This window comes from Musa acuminata, chromosome BXJ3-5 (genome assembly GCF_036884655.1).
Source record: "Musa acuminata AAA Group cultivar baxijiao chromosome BXJ3-5, Cavendish_Baxijiao_AAA, whole genome shotgun sequence".
Classification (NCBI taxonomy): Eukaryota; Viridiplantae; Streptophyta; class Magnoliopsida; order Zingiberales; family Musaceae; genus Musa; species Musa acuminata.
In genome coordinates, this window is record NC_088353.1 from 1,485,615 (window position 1) to 1,503,440 (window position 17,826).

Sequence of the window (17,826 nt, forward strand, 5' to 3'; positions counted from 1 at the left end):
TTTTGTATGTGGTTAATCGATTTTCTTTTTATGAATTATAACAATATTGTTTTCTAAGATAGAAGATAAGAATTTTTATTAATTATTAGAAAAATTAAACAAAAAATAATAGTTTTTCTAAACTCTCTTGATAATGATCTTTTCTTTTCTTTTTTTTTTTCTATCAATTACAAGGAAGAATACGAAGGAAAAGATATAATATCTCCTATTGTTTTCATGATGAAAGAATATCAAGCAAGTATAAAAAACACCTTTTTATAAATCCCTCTTAATAATAATCTCTCTCTCTCTCTCTCTCTCTCTCTCTCTCTCTAGTTTTCAATCTTAGAAACAATCTTTCATGTCCTAGCATAGCTTGACGGAGTCAGATCAAATCAATTATAATGGGCAATAGAAAGCATTTAAACGTTTCCAAGTTTGGTGACTGATGAGATCATCTTATCAATGTTACAATAATTTCTATCACATTAAACTGTTTAAACACTTCAAACTAATGTTTTAGGTATCAATCTATCACATTGTTAGTACAGCACAAAAGCAACCAAATTCAGCCACCTTTGAGTTGCACCTCAAAACTCCTCTGCCCAAAAGCATTACAAATCTTCCATGAGCCCAAACAAATCTATAAACACTTCTCCACACTAAGCCAAAATGTCTGTTTTGCAAGCAAACATTAAGTATCTGATCCAGTTCAGAAAGTTCGACACCAAGTTCATGAATTTACAGTAACTGAGAAACATTGTTCTCATATGGTATGCATGTTATTACAAGTCCTTTGCTCCAACACTAAAAACCATGAGAACGATGCTGGTAAATTGGCAGGGTCGATACTACAGCATTAACCTTAAAAGAATAGAGACACCTAGTTTTCGATAAAAAAACATTTGATGACTTCAAGCAAACTTTGCATACACTGCGAGAACAGTATTTGGCTATATTAGATGCGTCGCAGAGATGCCAACCTCTTCTCGAGATCATCGACTTGAGAACTCTCTGGAGCTACATTCCTGCAATTACAGGTTTATATGAATGAGATGCATTTTGGCACAAGTTATCATAATTACATGACAATACAGCACATAGACAATCCTTCTTTTCCTAGCTACTCAGTGGGTTTGCTATATGCATCGCATAGTCGGCATGAAGCAGAACTACTCTGACTTGCTTGCACAAATTATATCCAACATCAAAAATACTTACTACAAGAACAAGCAGTGACTAAAGGACGAAAATAAGATAGCTTTTCTTCAAGAAGAAAACTAATGGGAATACTCATGGCTTGTCATTCACATGACCTGAACTCCACATGCAACTGGTGCTAATTAAGATTTCGTACCTTGAGGCAGTATCAACTTTCTTATTGTTGACAGCAATCCGCCCTTTGGGAGCTGAAGATAGCTGAAAAAGGACAAACGAAAACAAACTTAAAAGTAGGAAGAAAACAATATATGGATATCTAAAATAGCACACCAAATAGGTATGCAAAATGTGTTGTTACCTGTGAGGCAACATCAACACCAATTTCATCAAGCACCTAAAATAAATCACAAAAAATAAGATTAAAACTAATTCATGCAAAATGCACCAAAGGAAATCTGGAGCCAAAATAAAGTAGTTTTGCTTGCTTCGGAAAAGGTTCATTCTCAATTCTAATTGAGTTGCCAAAGCTACATTTATCTTACCTGGTTCGTGAGTTCTTCTGTTTCCTCCTCTGCCTCATCTTTATCCAATGTTTCATCGATGGCCTCTGACATCATCTCAATCTGCACAAATTGTAGCATAAGTATAGTGCTTAACACGCTCAAACACACACTTCCTCACATGGATGCACAGAAGAGAAAGGGGGCTAGAGCGAGACTACAGATATCTAGGCAAGAAATGTATTTAATTGTAAGGAGTTTGCCTATAATAGGTTTTCATTTAATAACATAAGTTCGTGAATTTCTAGATAACTAATCAATCAATCTTCAATTGCACCATATCCTGATAAAAAGATGTCCATCCAAGAAGCAGATTTGAGTGTTGTGAAATCCTTTGCAAGAATAATCCAAACTTTCATTTGAAACATAGAGTTATTCCCATGGGTTCCAGATATGAGTAATTCCAAACTAAGAGATATATCAACCTTCAACTACTGTATTGTAATGGGTCACACAAATTTGATTTAGGTCTAGCAAAAAATCTCAAGTAGGTCATAGATGACAATAAACAAAAAGGGGAACTCATGAGTATTAGCAATCAATCCCTTACTGTTATATTATTGAAAAGGTACTGGTATATATACCATAAGCTATTTTTATCAAACATCTTTAGCCACATTTTATAACCATTTTGATAATCAATTACCAACAGTTGTCTCCAATACCATTTCCCATCTCATTTCAGGACCAAATGGGTTCGCTAGAATCCACTACATACAGGAAATCAGACATCAATCCTAATCAGTCAGTGGTAAAGAAATTAAAATGCATTTTTATTTTACACTACTTATAGCTTGTTGCGTATTGTTTAAAAAGGATCGTTTTGGCCTATAAAAAACAAGGGCTTCGTAGAATAATAACTTTTTGGGGTTACTTGATCTTAGAAGTTCTTATAAATCAAGCAAAATTCTAAGAATATTGTTTCTTGAGAAGCTACTAAGATTGGAGTTTGGATTATGGTTGGAGAAAATCATCAGGGACATCAGCAGATATTATACCCTATATGCCAGGTAGGTCTTATACAACAAAATAATGCCTGTCAGGCAACAGTCTCCTATGATCTAAGCTACCTTAGCAAATATGACATTTCTGAAAACTATCATTTCAAGCTCCTTTCATGTAGAAGTTCATAGACCCACCACATTTTAGCAATCGCATTGCACGACGGATGTAATCTACTAAAGTTACAAGCTAACCCAACAAGTGTATTGCTTTTGCCATGAATCCAACAAATTTATTCAAGAAAATTTTCAACTATTACAAGACTAAAGTTGATGAAGTTTGCATCCATTACGAGACCAAAGTTTCAAATTTTCATCTTCCTTCATGTTGTTACTCCCTATTCATCTTTGGAGGATCTTCATCATGTTTGGACGCTCACACAAGAACCAACAAAGTTCATTCCACCAACAATAACACCAAACATATGGCTAACAATATTGGTACGTGAGACTAAAATTTCATTAAGATAGTCCCATCAAATCACTAAGATAGGAGTCCATGTCCAAATCACCCCAGATGTTAGGCACTTATAAATTGTTCCCTGAGTCCCTCAAACAAGCAATGGGACAGATTAACTAACACAGTACGTTCATTTTTTAAAGAGAAAAGTGTGACCATAATTACCAACAAAAATAGAGATAAATCCAATTGAAGAGATTCTAGAAAAAGAATGAACCAATTCAGGATTCACATGCTCTACGCAGACAAATTTTCAATGAATTTAAAAGTTAAATAAGAAGTCAAATTCATACAGAGAATTTTTTTTAAAGAAGTCAACAGCACTGTTCTCCAAGCTGCTGCTGATGTGGTCTAGTTTTGAGTAGATACATAATTTCCAACAATTTAATATGTCAGATATTTCATCTAGTATTAGAGAGAGCAAGCAGGATGAGAAGCATTGCCAAAAGTAAATCAAAAGAGTGAGGGTAAGTGTTAGTGTCACGCATTACTCTTTTCGGGTAGCTAGGTCATATAAATGGTATCTCTATTTATAAATGTAAGGTTGCATATATTAATACTTTCTAGAACTTATATTGGCAGGAGCTTCATGCACTATGCCACCCTTTCTTAGAAAAGTATTTAAAACTATCGGGTGATTTTATGTAGAATTGAAAAATCTATCGAAGTGGTTAAAATTATGAATCAGTGTGTTACCGTCATATCCATTTGTGATGATTGCTTCTGGAATTCTTTCATCACTTTCAACTGCTTCGCTGGTTCCATTTGCTGAAACATGTAAATCACAAATCAGAATGTAAGCATGTAAATGACTCAACATCTAGCTGATAGATTTTCCATTGTTGAAATAAGCACCCAAAATATTAACAGTAAACTTCCACCAGACCTTGTTCATAGCAGCCATTGCCTTGCTTGCACCTTTCATTCCTGTGGATATTGAAGTGTTTGCATACATTGCCTGCAAAAAAGCCCAATGCCAATTTTTCTCCACATGTTGAGACATCTTTGAAGACACTGGCGGTTCATAACTAAATCTAGTAACTAGAAGTTCTGACCTGGGTGTGGGTTGCTATGCCTCTTATTTGTGCACGAGTTCCCTGCAAGTTTGTAATTTGCTGCCTCAGACGAACAAGCTGACGAGCTAAGATCCGGGTGGCAGCCTACAAGGGTAAACATACCAAATAAAGTTGTCCATTATCCCTCCTGTGCAGAATAGTATCATGATGACAGAACCGTATGAATGAAGTAGATGTTCCAATAATATCAAGAATACTGCTTGAACAAAGAAAGTCATAATAAGACTGTATGAACAACAATGAGAAAACCTCATTCCCAGTTTGTGCAGTCTTCTTGATCTCTGCAACCAGTTTTTTCTCCTGTGATGATTATTTTGTAAACAGGATTAGACAGCCAAAAAGATGCACAAGATTTAATGCAAGAGGACAGCATAGACGAAAAACAAACCTCTAACTGCAGGGAAGCAATCTCACGTTCCACACCTGAAGCCAAGATAGGAAGATCATAGTCACTCAAAAAAATGACATAATTTATTCTTTGTAAATGTACTCTCTAGAATATTAATATAATGCTTGATCTATAATTAGCTATTGATGCTTAATTACTGCCTGAATTTGGACAAGGAAAACGAAACAGATCAAATCACAAATTAGCATACAAGTCCGATCTTTTCATCATTTTGTGGACAAATATATAAAAGCACTCCTCAAGAGAGTAAAACCCTAAGCATCCACAAGACGAGATTCTACCTCTTGTGGCGACAGCCATTTCTCTTTTGCTCGTCCTGAGAGCATCTGCGCGGTGAAGCACAACTATCAGATTCAAAGAGGAAGGCTCAAAATATCGTATGAATGGGATCATAAAAGAAAAAATAGAAGGAAACAAAACCCTAAATGGCAAACTTCGACCAAGAAATTCGCTGGAGCATGTACCCAAAAGAAATCAAGAAAAACTTAAAAGGGAAAAGAATGCGGATCACAAATTCCTTCCTTTCTTGAGGAAAAGAAAACATCTTAAGCATCGGAACCGGACATTAATCGAGAAAATACACGGCTAGCAACCAATTCCAACGCGGCGACGACAAATGCAGATGAAAAGAAAAGATTTTTTCCTCGCCTTTAGGGGAGGTCTTCTTCTTGAAGATGTTCATGATGCGTTCTCTTCGCCCGAGCAAAAATTGATCGAGGGAAAGGAGAGCAGAGATCGCGAACGAAAGGCAAGGACCCCTAGATCGGAAGTGGGAGGCGGCTAGGGTTCTTGGCGTCTGGTGATGGAGCGGCCTCTCGCTCGCCGTCACTCACGCACAGCGGCGGCAGCAAGCAGCACAGGTTCGGTGTTTCGTTCTTTGTTTTCCCTTTTTCTTCTTCTTCTTTGAGAAATAATTATCGATCCACCCGTTGAACATCCACCGGCCTCGCCTACACGAGGAGTAATGTGGGGTCGATGCAGGACTCTCCCCGGGGTAAGAAAGCGGGTGTCAATCGCACGTCTGTTTAGGATTCCCTTTCGGTGCGTGAATCTATCCAACGGTTCGTAAACTTCGAATTTATTACTTTCTTCTTTGACAAATTATATAAAATATAAAATATTAGAGACATAATCTTAAAAAAAAAAAAATTATTACCGCAATGCCATATATACGAAGAACTTAATATTTAAACAAATATCTAAAGATTCATGGATATATATGTCATATTTATTTTGTAAGATGTTATATATCATTTAATTAAAATATCAATAACGAAGTAAATTAGATCCAATTCAAGGTCTGAGTAATAAACTTAAGTTCGATCAAGATTGAATTGGGTCCAATTAATTAGATAAAGAATTATTATCACTATAGAGGAATGGGCTTTTTTTTTGTGGGCCGATGGAGCCATGCATGCGCCCGGTCCCACATATATGGACCACGTCATCGCCCACGTCATGGGTCAAAGTTGGTGACGTGCTGACACATAGCCCTGGCAACGAAAAATGTCACGGCTGATTCGTCTGCTCCGTTTTTGACGTGGCATGACAAAGCCGTGATCCGACGCTATGTCGTGGACCGAGTCTTTCACCGTACCCGTTGATTTACCCCTGCGGTAATTGGAAAGAGAAACGAGGGGGCCGCTTTGGGACCCTCGTAAAAGAAGCTTATTGCTGCTGCCTCTTGAGGTCGGTGGAGCGAACAAGTAAATCTACCCGAAGAATTAGAATCATACCCGAAGAATTAGGGCTTGGTTCGTGGTCGCCTTTGCTTCCGCTTCGATCGAAGGATTAGGGTTTCTTCCAGGAAGACCAGTCCCGAGAAGGGAAGCCTAGAGAAGTCCTCTCGCCATGGGCGACGAGTACGAGGGGCTGGAACGGTTCGGAATGGAGAATGACTACGAGGGCGGTGAGTGGATCGGCGGCGAGTTCTACTATCGCCGGAAGAAGGAGCGCCCCGTCCAGACCCGAGACGACGTCATCTACGGTGCCTTCGCCGCCGGATCCAGCGACTCCGACTCCGACGGTGGCGGAGGCCGCCGTTCCCGGAAGCGCCGCAAGGGGGACCTCGTCTCCAAGCCCGACCTCTCCAAGCCCGTACGCTTCGTCTCTACCGGTACCGTCATGCCCAACCAGGAAATCGATCGGGATCTCAAGGAGGAGGGTAACCGTGCCGCCGAGGCTCCTGATCTTAGCCAGGGGCTGGGATATGGCTTAGGGTTCCGGGCCGACAAAAAGGAGCCCGAGGGCGATGAGGATGAGGACGAGGATAGCTTCCTCCCGACGGCCTTTGGGAGGAAAATCAAGGAAGGGGCGCAGCGACGGGAGATGGAGAAGGAGTGGGAGAGAGAGAAATCGAAGACGGCCAAGAAACCCCTCGGGAAAAGGGACGTTTCAGGTGCGGACGAGATAGGGAAGTTCCAGTCCTACACGAAGGGCATAGGATTTAAGCTCATGAAGATGATGGGGTACAAGGAAGGATCTGGATTGGGGAAGAATGAGCAAGGTATTGTTGCCCCAATTGAGGCGAAGCTCCGTCCAAAGAACATGGGAATGGGGTTTAATGACTACAAAGAAGCCAAATTGCCAGCCCTGGATGAGCCACTGCAGGAGAAGGCGGCCTCCTCAGTACTGCCCGGACGTTCAAAGGAAAAGAGGTGGTTGAAGCAGAAACAAGGGAAGAAGAAAGTTGAAATTTTGACAGCAGATGAGCTGCTTGCCAAGAAGCAGGAACAAGGTATCGAGGTTGTCCAGAAGGTTCTTGATATGAGGGGACCACAAGTTAAGGTTTTGATGAGTCTGGAGAATTTGAATGCCGAGGACGAGATGAAAGAGAATGAGGTGCCCATGCCTGAGCTCCAGTATAATGTGAGGCTAATTGTGGACTCTACCGAGGTTGACATACAAAAGCTTGATCGGGATTTGAGGAGGGAGAGGGAGAAGGTGGTTAGCTTGCAGATGGAGAAAGAGAAGATTTTGAAGGAAGAGATGAGACAGAGGCAGCAGCTACAAGTGATGGAGATGATTGCTGGAGTATTAGAAAGGGTGAAAGACGATAACTTGTCAGGGGTGCTGACACTTGATTCACTGTTGGCTACATTCAGAGACATTAAAGAGAGGTTCAGGGAGGACTACAAGCTCTGCAACATCTCTTGTGTTGCCTGTGCATTTGCATACCCCTTACTGCTCCGTGTCTTTCAAGGATGGGAGCCATTGCAGAATCCCTTGCATGGCATGAGTCTTATATCATCTTGGAGGGACTTGTTGCAAGGGGATCAACCTCATGATTTCTCCGAAAGTCTTTCGACTGCTTCTCCTTATGCTCAGCTGGTCAGCGAGGTTATTCTCCCTGCAGTGAGGATATCGGGGACTAACACATGGCAGGCTAGGGATCCAGAGCCAATGCTTCGATTTTTGGAAGCATGGGAAAGGTTACTGCCTCCGGTGGTTCTGCAGTCAGTTTTGGAGAATGTGGTTATGCCAAAGCTAACGGCTGCTGTTGAGACATGGGATCCACGTCGAGAGACTGTTCCGATTCATGTTTGGGTTCACCCATGGCTCCCCTTGCTAGGACAGAGATTGGAGACCTTATACCAAACAATTCACTACAAGCTAGGTAGTGTTCTTCATGTTTGGCATGCAAGTGATGCATCAGCTTATGCTGTACTTTCTCCATGGAAGGATGTTTTTGATGCAGCTAGTTGGGAGGATCTGATGGTGCGGTATATTGTTCCAAAGTTAAGGATTGCTCTGCAGGAATTTCAAGTGAACCCAGCTAATCAGAATTTAGATCAGTTTAATTGGGTGATGATGTGGGCATCTGTGATCCCAATTCACCATATGGTTCACATGTTGGAGGTTGATTTCTTCAGCAAGTGGCAGCAAGTGTTATATCATTGGCTGTGCTCAAATCCTAACTACAATGAAGTGATGCAGTGGTATATGGGTTGGAAGGGCCTCTTCCCAGCAGAACTACTAGCCAATGAGCGGATTCGAATGCTCCTAAGTGCAGGTTTGGATATGATGAACCAGGCTGTAGAAGGCATGGAAGTGGTGCAACCTGGTGCTAGAGAGAATGTCAGCTATCTAAGAGCTACAGAAAAGCGACAGTTTGAAGCACAGCAGCAGACAGCGGCTTATTCATCAGTCCATGTAAATGGTATGGCCAGTGTGCATGAAATGAGCTTTAAGGAATCTATTGAGGCTTATGCAATGGAGCAAGGCCTCCTCTTCTTACCCAAAGTTGGTAGATCTTATAATGGTCTCCCTGTATATGGCTTTGGCAATGTAAGCATTTGTATAGACTCAGTGAAGCAACTGCTTTATGCACAAGTCCAGGAGGGAACTGAGAGATGGAGTGCTGTATCGCTCACACAGTTGCTGGAGATGCATCAGAATGCCGCTCGTCGTTGAATGTACTCCCTTACAATCCTGATGCTTTAATGTCTTTTGATGAGTTGATGTAATGTAGTTAAATGGATGAAGCTGATGATGTTGCTTATTCATTCTTTTAGGATTCTTGCCTGAATTAGTTTAGCTGTCATTCTTATATTACCTTGAATATATGCCAAATGAATTTAACTGGAAATTGATTCATCCTTGTGCTAAATAATTACATGCTCCTTGATGATGGTACTCATTGTTCATGTACAGCTTCATTATTTCTCTGTTCCCTAAATTATTCTTGGTTTTTTAAGATTTGATTAAAACTTAAGTACGGGGGACATTAAGGCTTGTTTTTGTTGTTGCTGTTGCTGCTAAAACCTAAGTTTGAGCTATGATTTTCACTAGCTTATGTACGATAGTGATTTGGCACCCTAGTTATAATTGTTCCTAAGAATCCTCTTAAATTACCACTATCTTATGAAGAAGGAGAAAAGGATGGGGCGATGGAGGAAGAGGCGGAAGAAAATGGAGGAAGAGGAGGGAAGAGGAAGAAAGAAGAGGAGGTGGAGGAAGAGGATGGGGAAGTGGAAGGAAAAGAAGAGGTGATGGAGGAAAAGGAAGAAGGAGAGATGGTAGCGGAGGTTGTGGAGGAGGAAGGAAGAATAGGAGGAGAAGAGGATAAGGAATACTGCTTGGTGAGGCATGACAGGCAACAACGGGTTGTTGCATGGGGCAAAACGCTAAGGGCTAGTGTTTGGGGCGAAGAGGGTTAGCGTTCGCGAGCCTAAAGTATCCCTAAAGTATGCTTTTTATTTTTTTATGATTTGGATACTTGAGTGGGGATGGTCCTGTCCGGACTAGTACGTATCGCTCATTTTGTCTGGTTGGGTAAAACATCAAACTGTGTCTAACCTTGACTCATATTTGGAGTTTCTTGTTGCTGTCTTACGATGATTTCTATTTACATTTGTTTATAAGTGGAGATAGTTTGAGGAAACTCTTTAGTAATTTGTTTATACGAAAAGTTTGGAAGGATTAGTCAAATTATCGTTCTATCTACTTTCACTTCTTCCTTTTATGTTTTATTCTAGTGATTTCAATAGGCGCTCGGGCAAGGTGAGGCGAGGCCCGAGCGCCTCGTTTCACTTCCAGGCGACGCGCTTCAAAGAGGCGCCGCCTTGTCACGAACGGTCGTCGCGCACCCGCAACAACTCCGTTCAACGAATCGTTCGTCGCTCACACCTGCATGTACAGCTGCTTGACAGCACGTTTTCTCTTGGTTTTGGGTCATTTTGCTTGTAAATATGTAAGTTCGAACAAGCTGCAGCGTTACAAGGCGATCGCTCACTGAACCGAGCAAAACAGCCCCAAAACAGCTCTGTTTCGCGTGTCGCGGGAGGGTAGCGGAGAATTGCCTCCGCTCACCAAAACGTCAGCCATCTCAGACCCCAGGAACCCCTCGGGTGGCACAGGGCTAGACGGGGCTTCAGTTATATACCGGGCGTTGAGATCTCTTTCGCAAGTTCGCACGTGACTTTTACGGGAACTTGTCTTCGCGCCCGGGACCAGGTGAGCGACTGTTTGTGGGCTTGCAGCTGTTCGTTCATCCTTGAAAGCCTTGTTTTTCTCCCTCTCCCTCTTTTCTCTTGTGCACACAGGGTGTTCGTCGAATTGCTTGTAAAGCTTCCCTTTTCGCGAGACTTCGGGACTTGTCCGTTGCTCGTTCTTTCGAACTAACTCTCTTTCTCTTTTACAGGTCCTTCGAGACCTGCGAGAGGTTACAAAGTGGGTTGATCCTTGCGGAGCAATATCGCAAGGGCGAAGCGCGACTTAGGCAACGCAAGCTAAGTTCGCGTCTTTGCCACAAGGGTAACTCGCGACTTAGGCAACGCAAGCTAAGTTCGCGTCTTTGGCCGCAAGGGTGCCTCACGCCTTAGGCAATTCCAGCTAAGGTCGTGACAGCCTGGGCCCTCGCCCGAAGCACCTGGCGCCTAGGCTCGGGCGAGGCCTGGGTTAAACCAGACAATCGAACCAGCGTTTTAGGTTTGGTTCGGTCTCCGGTGCTTTAGTTGGTTCAATCGAACCAACTAAAGCATCAATATCAACTGTCGCTGCCCAACCCTAACCCTACTCGCGTTCACGCTATTGCTGCTCGCTGCCGCTGTCGTCGCTCCCGCTGCTCGCTGTTGCCACTGTCGCCGCTCGCCACTCTCGCTGTCGTTGCTCACTTTTACCATTGTCGCTGCACCCTTGGTCTTCCCTTACACTCCTCTTCTTTCTCTTCTTTCGAAAGTATACTGTCAACAATATACTGTATATTGTCAACAGTGTACTATATACTAGTAATAGTAATGTATTTGTATTTATTAGATTAATAATATATTATTTTGATTTTAATACTGTTATTTTTTATTTATTTTAAATTATTGTTAGGTTTCAGGATAAATGACAAGTGTACAGAGCAACTGAATAGAGTCTCCAATGACATCAAAAAAAGATCTTGCATGAAAGTATAATTATATGAAGGATCCGAAAGATCCTAATGCAGTGACTTGTATATTTTGCGATAAGATTACTAGAGGTAGTATTTTTCGTGCAAAATAATATTTAGTAGGAAATTTCAAGAATACAGCAGCTTGCAAAAAGTATCCACCTGAGGTAAATGAAGAGTTGCTGAGTTATATGAATGAAAAAAAGACACAAAAAAATGAATCTTACGAGAATTTATCAAAAGACAATATTGAACATCTCAGGGATGAAGAAGAAGATTATTCTATGAGTAATAACCCAAGTGGGAAAAAAGTATACGACAAAAAAGGAAAAGAAGTTACGAGTACTAGGAAGGATAAAAAAGGACCGATGGATCTATATATGTTTCAAGGATCCCAGAAGCAACAAGGGCAAGCAGGAGGCTCAAAATTTAGACAAACAAATATAAGTGATGCTTGTGATAAAGAAATAAGAGGAAGAACAATTCAGCACATTGCTCGCTTCTTCTATCAGGCTGGTCTTACCCTTAGTACAACTCGTTTAGACAGTTTTCAAGATATGATTGAAGCTATTGGAAGTTATAGTGCATGATTAAAACCTCCAAGTTATTATGAGATGCGAGTTCCATTGTTGCAAAAAGAGTTGAATTATACAAATGACTTACTAAAGAGTCAAAAAGAATCATGGGCAACACATGGTTGCTCTATTATGTCAGATGTTTGGACTGGCAGGAGGCGTAAGAGTATAATTAATTTTATGGTTAATTGTCCTTTAGGGACTATGTTTGTGAAGTCAATAAATGCTTTATCTTTTGTAAAATCTAGAGACAAGATATATAATTTACTTGATAATTTCGTGAAAGAAATTAGAGAACAAAATATTGTTCAAATCATAACCGACAATAGAAGCAACTATGTATTAGCTGGTAATATTCATCTTTTGAATTTTTTTAATTATTTTATCTTCAATTAAATGTGTTAAACTCTTTAGTCTTATCATTTTTGGTATCCTTTGTCTTAGGTAAATTACTTGAAACAAAAAGACAACACTTATATTGGATTTCATGAATAGCACATTGTATTGATTATTTGATTTAATGTTGGAGGATATTGGAAAGATCTTAGACATTAAGAAAACTCTAGAAAGGGCAATTTTTGTTGTTGGATTTTTTTATAATCATATTGGGGCTTTGAATATGATGAGAGAATTTACAGGGAACAAAGAATTAGTGAGACATGGTGTCACCCGATTTGCTACTTCATCCTTGACACTACAGAGCGTGTATCATCAAAAACATAATCTGAGAAATGGGTGATAAGCAAATGGGGAAACGAAGCAAAAGGCAAGAGAGCTACTGATATCATCTTAATGTCATCCTTTTGAAATCATGTAGTTTATATATTAAAGGTAATGAGCCCTCTTGTTCGAGTCCTTCGGTTGGTGGATAATGAAAATAAGTCTGCAATGAGATATATTTATGAGACTATGGATAGAGCAAAGGAGACGATTAAAAGGTCTTTTAATGAAAATGAAGAAAAATATAAGAATTTTTTTACAATCATTGACGAAAGATGGAATTGTCAACTTCATCATCCCTTACATGCAGCAGGGTATTATTTGAACCTTGAATTCTTGTATTGGATTAAATCTGTTGGGTTTGATGCAGAAGTTTTGGATGGGTTATATCAGTGCGTTGTAAGATTAGTTCTCAACCTTGAGGTTCAAGATAAGATTATTCGTGAATTATTTTTATATAAAAATGCCGAAGATCTTTTTGGAATTCCAATGGCCGTTTGATCCAAGACAACTACGTCTTCATGTATTAATAATTTGATATAATTAATTTTATATATATTATGTTACTATGTTATTGCTAATAATAACATAAATTTTGCAACTGAATGTTGGAGTCTATTTGAAAATTTCACCCCGAACTTATAACAATTTGCTATCAAAGTATTTAGTTGACATGTAGTGCTTCGGGTTGTAAGCGAAACTGGAGTGTCTTTGAGCATGTAAGGATCACTAAATATTTTTGTTTTAATTTATTTATTTATTTAGATAGATGTATTAATATATTTTTAAATTATATGACATGACAGATTCACTCGAAGAGAAGAAATCGGTTGGAACATCAACGATTGCACGATATTGTTTACATAAAGTATAATCAAGCTTTGAAGGCTCGTCATGATTTGCAAAATAGAATTGATTCAATCTCATTGCAAGATATTGATGATTCAAATGAGTGCTAACTTGTAAGATGCCGAAGACGAGAGCTTGTATTTGAAGATGATAGATTGACATGAGAAAATGTGACAAGAGCTTCAGGTGCTAGAGAATTACAAACATATACAAGACAGATGACAAAGAGAAAATTGAGTGCAAAAGTATCAAGCTCGGCTCCTGCTATTGTTGAAGATATAGAGAATGAAACATATTTTGATGAAGAGAAAGGAGTCGAAGAACAAAAGAAAGAGGACGAATTCAATGAAGATGATTTGTGTGAAAATGACGATAATATTGATTATGATGAATGACTTTGATGTAAAATTTTATTGTTTTGAATTTTGAAACTTTTTGTTAATCTGACGTTTGATTTTGTATCTTAGATTTTCTTAATTTAATAGCATATTTTTTTAAAAAAAATTAAATAATTTTTATTTATTAATTATATTATATATTTTTATATTTTAACGTCTCGTTTCGTTTGGGCGAACGTCTCGGGCGTTTTGGGACCTTGGCGCTTAGCGCTTTTTAAATCACTGTTTTATTCATTGGAAGCAGAGGAATGGAATGAAACTGCTGCAATTGTAAGTTTCGACAATAAATCTATTAAGCTCATGTAATTTGTGTAACTTTAATTATAAATAAGGTCTAGTAAAAGTGAAGAGTTTAATTCATTTACATGACTTGGTAGCTGCTGGGCTGTGGGTAGTTGCTGGATATGCCACTGTTCTAAAGTAAATAACTGTGATGTCAGTCTGATTTCAGTGCTAGCTGCCATGCTTGATTTTTCTATCTTCCTGTAGAATAAGTGTTGCAATAAGGTCTGACTTGTATGCTTCTACATGCATCAATTTGCTGTCTCATGTGAATATGTTGCCACTCAATTGTTTACAGAATGCGTTATATTTTAGGGAACACTGTAATTGGTTTTAGGATTTTCAAGGGTTATTTGGAAATCTGATGGTTGTTTGAGCCATGAAGTACATATTAGAATTTATCTTGACAGGGTATAAGTTGACATTCTACATGATGCAAGTAAATGAGGCTTTATTATCGTGTGTCTTAAAAACAAATTTTACTGAGGAGAATCAGGAATCCTATTATTTTGGTGTTCTCCATTACTGTCAACCTATGGTGGTTAATGCACTCTTTGTCTTGAATAATTTCTGAAGAATACGAAGTCTCATGGTAGGTTTCTCTTCTGTCTCAGCAATGTCATTCTTCTCACCCCCACATTGCCTGCATTAAACTAGCAGTAGGCCATGGCAGTGAGAAGAAGGGGAGGATCTTATTGCAGATACACTTTGTGTTGTTTTAGCCTCACCTCAGTGACATCCTTCATTGCTGTCCATGTCTGCTTTCCATCATCATCAGCAAGGGCAAGGTGCACAAGACCTGCATAACTATAGTTGCCCATCACATGAAAGATGCATCCTCAAAGCATGTTGTCTGATTTCACTCGAATCTTTTGACCTGCAGCAAGTGAGATCTCAGTACTAGGAAGAATTCTGACTGCCGAGACCTGTGAGTTAAACAAATTATGCAGGTAATGGACTTTCTTTCAGGTAGGGAGCGGTCTATTTATTTATTATAGCTTTTATTCCACATTGCTACGTCAATGTAAGGCTGATTTTGGTTTGTGCATCCTAATCATTTCATATATTTTTTTGTAGGTTAAGTTTTATAAATTGTGTTCTATGTTGAATTATGAGAACCTTTTATAGTCGTTATTGGCTGATGCTATGTTCAATTTTTTGCAAGACAGCTATTGGAAACTTCGTTAATAAATCTGGATAAGATCTGTGGGGAAGCAAATATCAAGTTGGCCATTCCATGCTCTTATGGTCTTACAGGTATGGTTAGAATAAGCATCAAGGTAACCAAAAAAGTATATAGATGGTTATAGATCTTGCTTCCTTTTCTAAGTCTCCATACATCTGTCTCATTCACACAAGTAATTTTTTTGGATGACCATGTGAGTTCTCCTTTTAACATTGATAGGAGCACATCATAATTGAGATAAAACCTGATCATTTTCTAGATGACCTCTGAATTCACAATCCTCAGTCTGAGCTCATAGAGTGAGTATTTTATGTCGTTTTTTAAAAAATATTAAAAGAACAAACACGGTTGACTTATTATTGTATTTAAGTTTCTTTATTTTTCACTTGTAATGATTACGAGACCTTACCTTACTCTCTGTTTGATTTGAGCTCTGATGATAAACATCAATAACCCTTATGTATTCTTATTATTGTATAATTTTAAGGGTTCCGAAAAGCAATTGACTCAAGTGTCGTAGATCCAGTTATACACAAACATAAGACATATATAGTTATTCTTATTAACCTCGCAGAAAACAATGAGGCAAAGAATATGATGGATGCTTGCTATCTAAAAGAAAGGCTTTAAGGGGCAGGATTTGATTTCTGTAGGCTTATGTTTTTTTAGTATGTACTAGGGTATTTAAATCAATTCGAATTGAACTGTTAAGGGTTAAATCGATCTAAACCATTTTTTCAGTTCGATTCGATTAAAATAAGGTAGTTCGAATTGGAACCGATATGGATCTACCTACTCAAATCGATTCAAAATCGATTAATCTGATTTGATTAATCAATTTATAATTTTAAATAATTTAAATATATATATATATATTTCAAATGAGCAGGTTCAATTCAATTGAATCAAATCGAAATTTTGATTCAGTTGTGCGACACAACAAGATTTGTAAAATTGAGCCCATGTCATTTGTAAAATTGGGTCTTTGGGCTAGTTTGATTAATCGGTTTGAACCGGTTAAGAGCTTAGGATAGTAAACTCAACCGGATTGATATCTCTTAAATTAAATTTGGTTCGAATCAGTTAACCAAATTAATAAAAGGTACCCTCGATCCAAAACTATTTATAGTCTTTAAAACTGAACCATTGGTGAATCGATCCTAACCCAATCGGTTTTGAACAGGTTCAGTTCCGATTTGATTCAGTTTTCCGATTCAATTTGAACATCCCTAGTGTATCCATGTCTTTAATCATTAGATGTTTGCTCTTTGATTATTGTTTCGTGTTTTTATACAGGATTTAAGAACATATGCATAATATAATTGAAGAAAACTATTAAGAAGCTCTCGAAGCCTCATTTAAGGTGTCAATTTCTCGAGGAATTAGTAAGTTTTTGTGTGAAACATTTGCAATTTAATTTATCAAACGAATTATGTAAGTTGTAGCTTTGTGGTTCAGTTGCACTCACCATGGTGTAGATGATATATCTGGTAGAGCTATAGTGTCTTTCGTTTCAGTCTTGAGATGAATAATATGTGTACTTGTTGATCATCGACTACTGTAGCATAAGTCTCTACATGGAAATAGCATAGCAGAATCATTATTGGAATCCCATGGATGTTTTGATATATTTTCTTTGAATATAAATTTTGTACTAGCAGTTATACGGAATTAACAATTATTATGATCGAATCATCACAAGAATCTGACAAATATGCTTTCTATGGAACATTGCATGTGTTCCATTTGATGCTGCAATAAACTAAAGAGACGACTGTCTCATTGGTTTGTCTTCACGAATATGAAGGGTAATAGAATTAGTGCTGCAATTGAGATGTAATTTGTCATGCTGTAAGGTTCTGAGCTGCTTCAAATTATGAATGATAGATCTGTTGATGTTGATTCAAGATCCTCAAATGTATTAATATGTTTATATGTCTTCGAGGGAGTTTTCCTTTTAAGGTATATATGTATACTGGGGATTCATAATATACATACAATCAAACAAGTGATCACTTTTTACAAATCCTAAAATTATTTGATGCATCAACCTTTCATATTCATTTATATCAAAATATGTATTGAGATATTGTAGCATCAGCCTATTTTTTTTTAACTAGCTCTTCGTTTTTATTGTTTGTGTACCGCTTTGATGTAGAAAGAAGATAATAAAAGCCTTATGGTGACTTTGATTCCTTTTTGCTTGATGCATATATATAGTTTCTCTTTTTAACTGGCTCTGATAATTTGGAATTCGGCATAAAAGGAACAATAATCATTATCGGAACCAATT

General features: G+C 38.4%; 2 protein-coding genes across 5 annotated transcripts; one reads left to right on the forward strand and one right to left on the reverse strand.

The window, feature by feature from the left end:
• Positions 1–607: 607 nt before the first annotated feature.
• Positions 608–5,532, reverse strand: LOC135638227 (vacuolar protein sorting-associated protein 2 homolog 2-like). Its single transcript, XM_065151246.1, has 11 exons — positions 5,295–5,532; positions 4,928–4,972; positions 4,626–4,660; positions 4,487–4,537; positions 4,217–4,321; positions 4,048–4,119; positions 3,858–3,929; positions 1,683–1,763; positions 1,499–1,534; positions 1,337–1,398; positions 608–1,007 (listed from the first exon to the last, which is right to left on the reverse strand). Exons 1-11 carry the CDS (start codon positions 5,326–5,328, stop codon positions 938–940), a joined length of 663 nt encoding a protein of 220 aa, XP_065007318.1. The 5' UTR covers positions 5,329–5,532; the 3' UTR covers positions 608–937.
• Positions 5,533–6,338: 806 nt separating this feature from the next.
• Positions 6,339–17,474, forward strand: LOC135586001 (septin and tuftelin-interacting protein 1 homolog 1-like). 4 transcript variants are annotated; one of them, XR_001978141.2, is made up of 4 exons: positions 6,340–9,061; positions 14,962–15,135; positions 15,231–15,316; positions 15,517–17,474. XR_001978141.2 is itself a non-coding variant. In XM_065151949.1 (2 exons), the coding sequence occupies exon 1, from the start codon at positions 6,498–6,500 to the stop codon at positions 9,057–9,059; it is 2,562 nt and encodes an 853-aa protein (XP_065008021.1). In that variant the 5' UTR covers positions 6,339–6,497; the 3' UTR covers positions 9,060–9,061; positions 15,517–17,474. The 4 variants fall into 4 exon arrangements, 2 of the variants coding, with proteins under 2 accessions (XP_065008021.1, XP_065008022.1); XR_010496695.1 differs by having other exon boundaries at positions 15,231–15,297; XM_065151949.1 differs by lacking the exons at positions 14,962–15,135; positions 15,231–15,316 and having other exon boundaries at positions 6,339–9,061.
• The last annotated feature ends 352 nt before the right edge of the window (positions 17,475–17,826 follow it).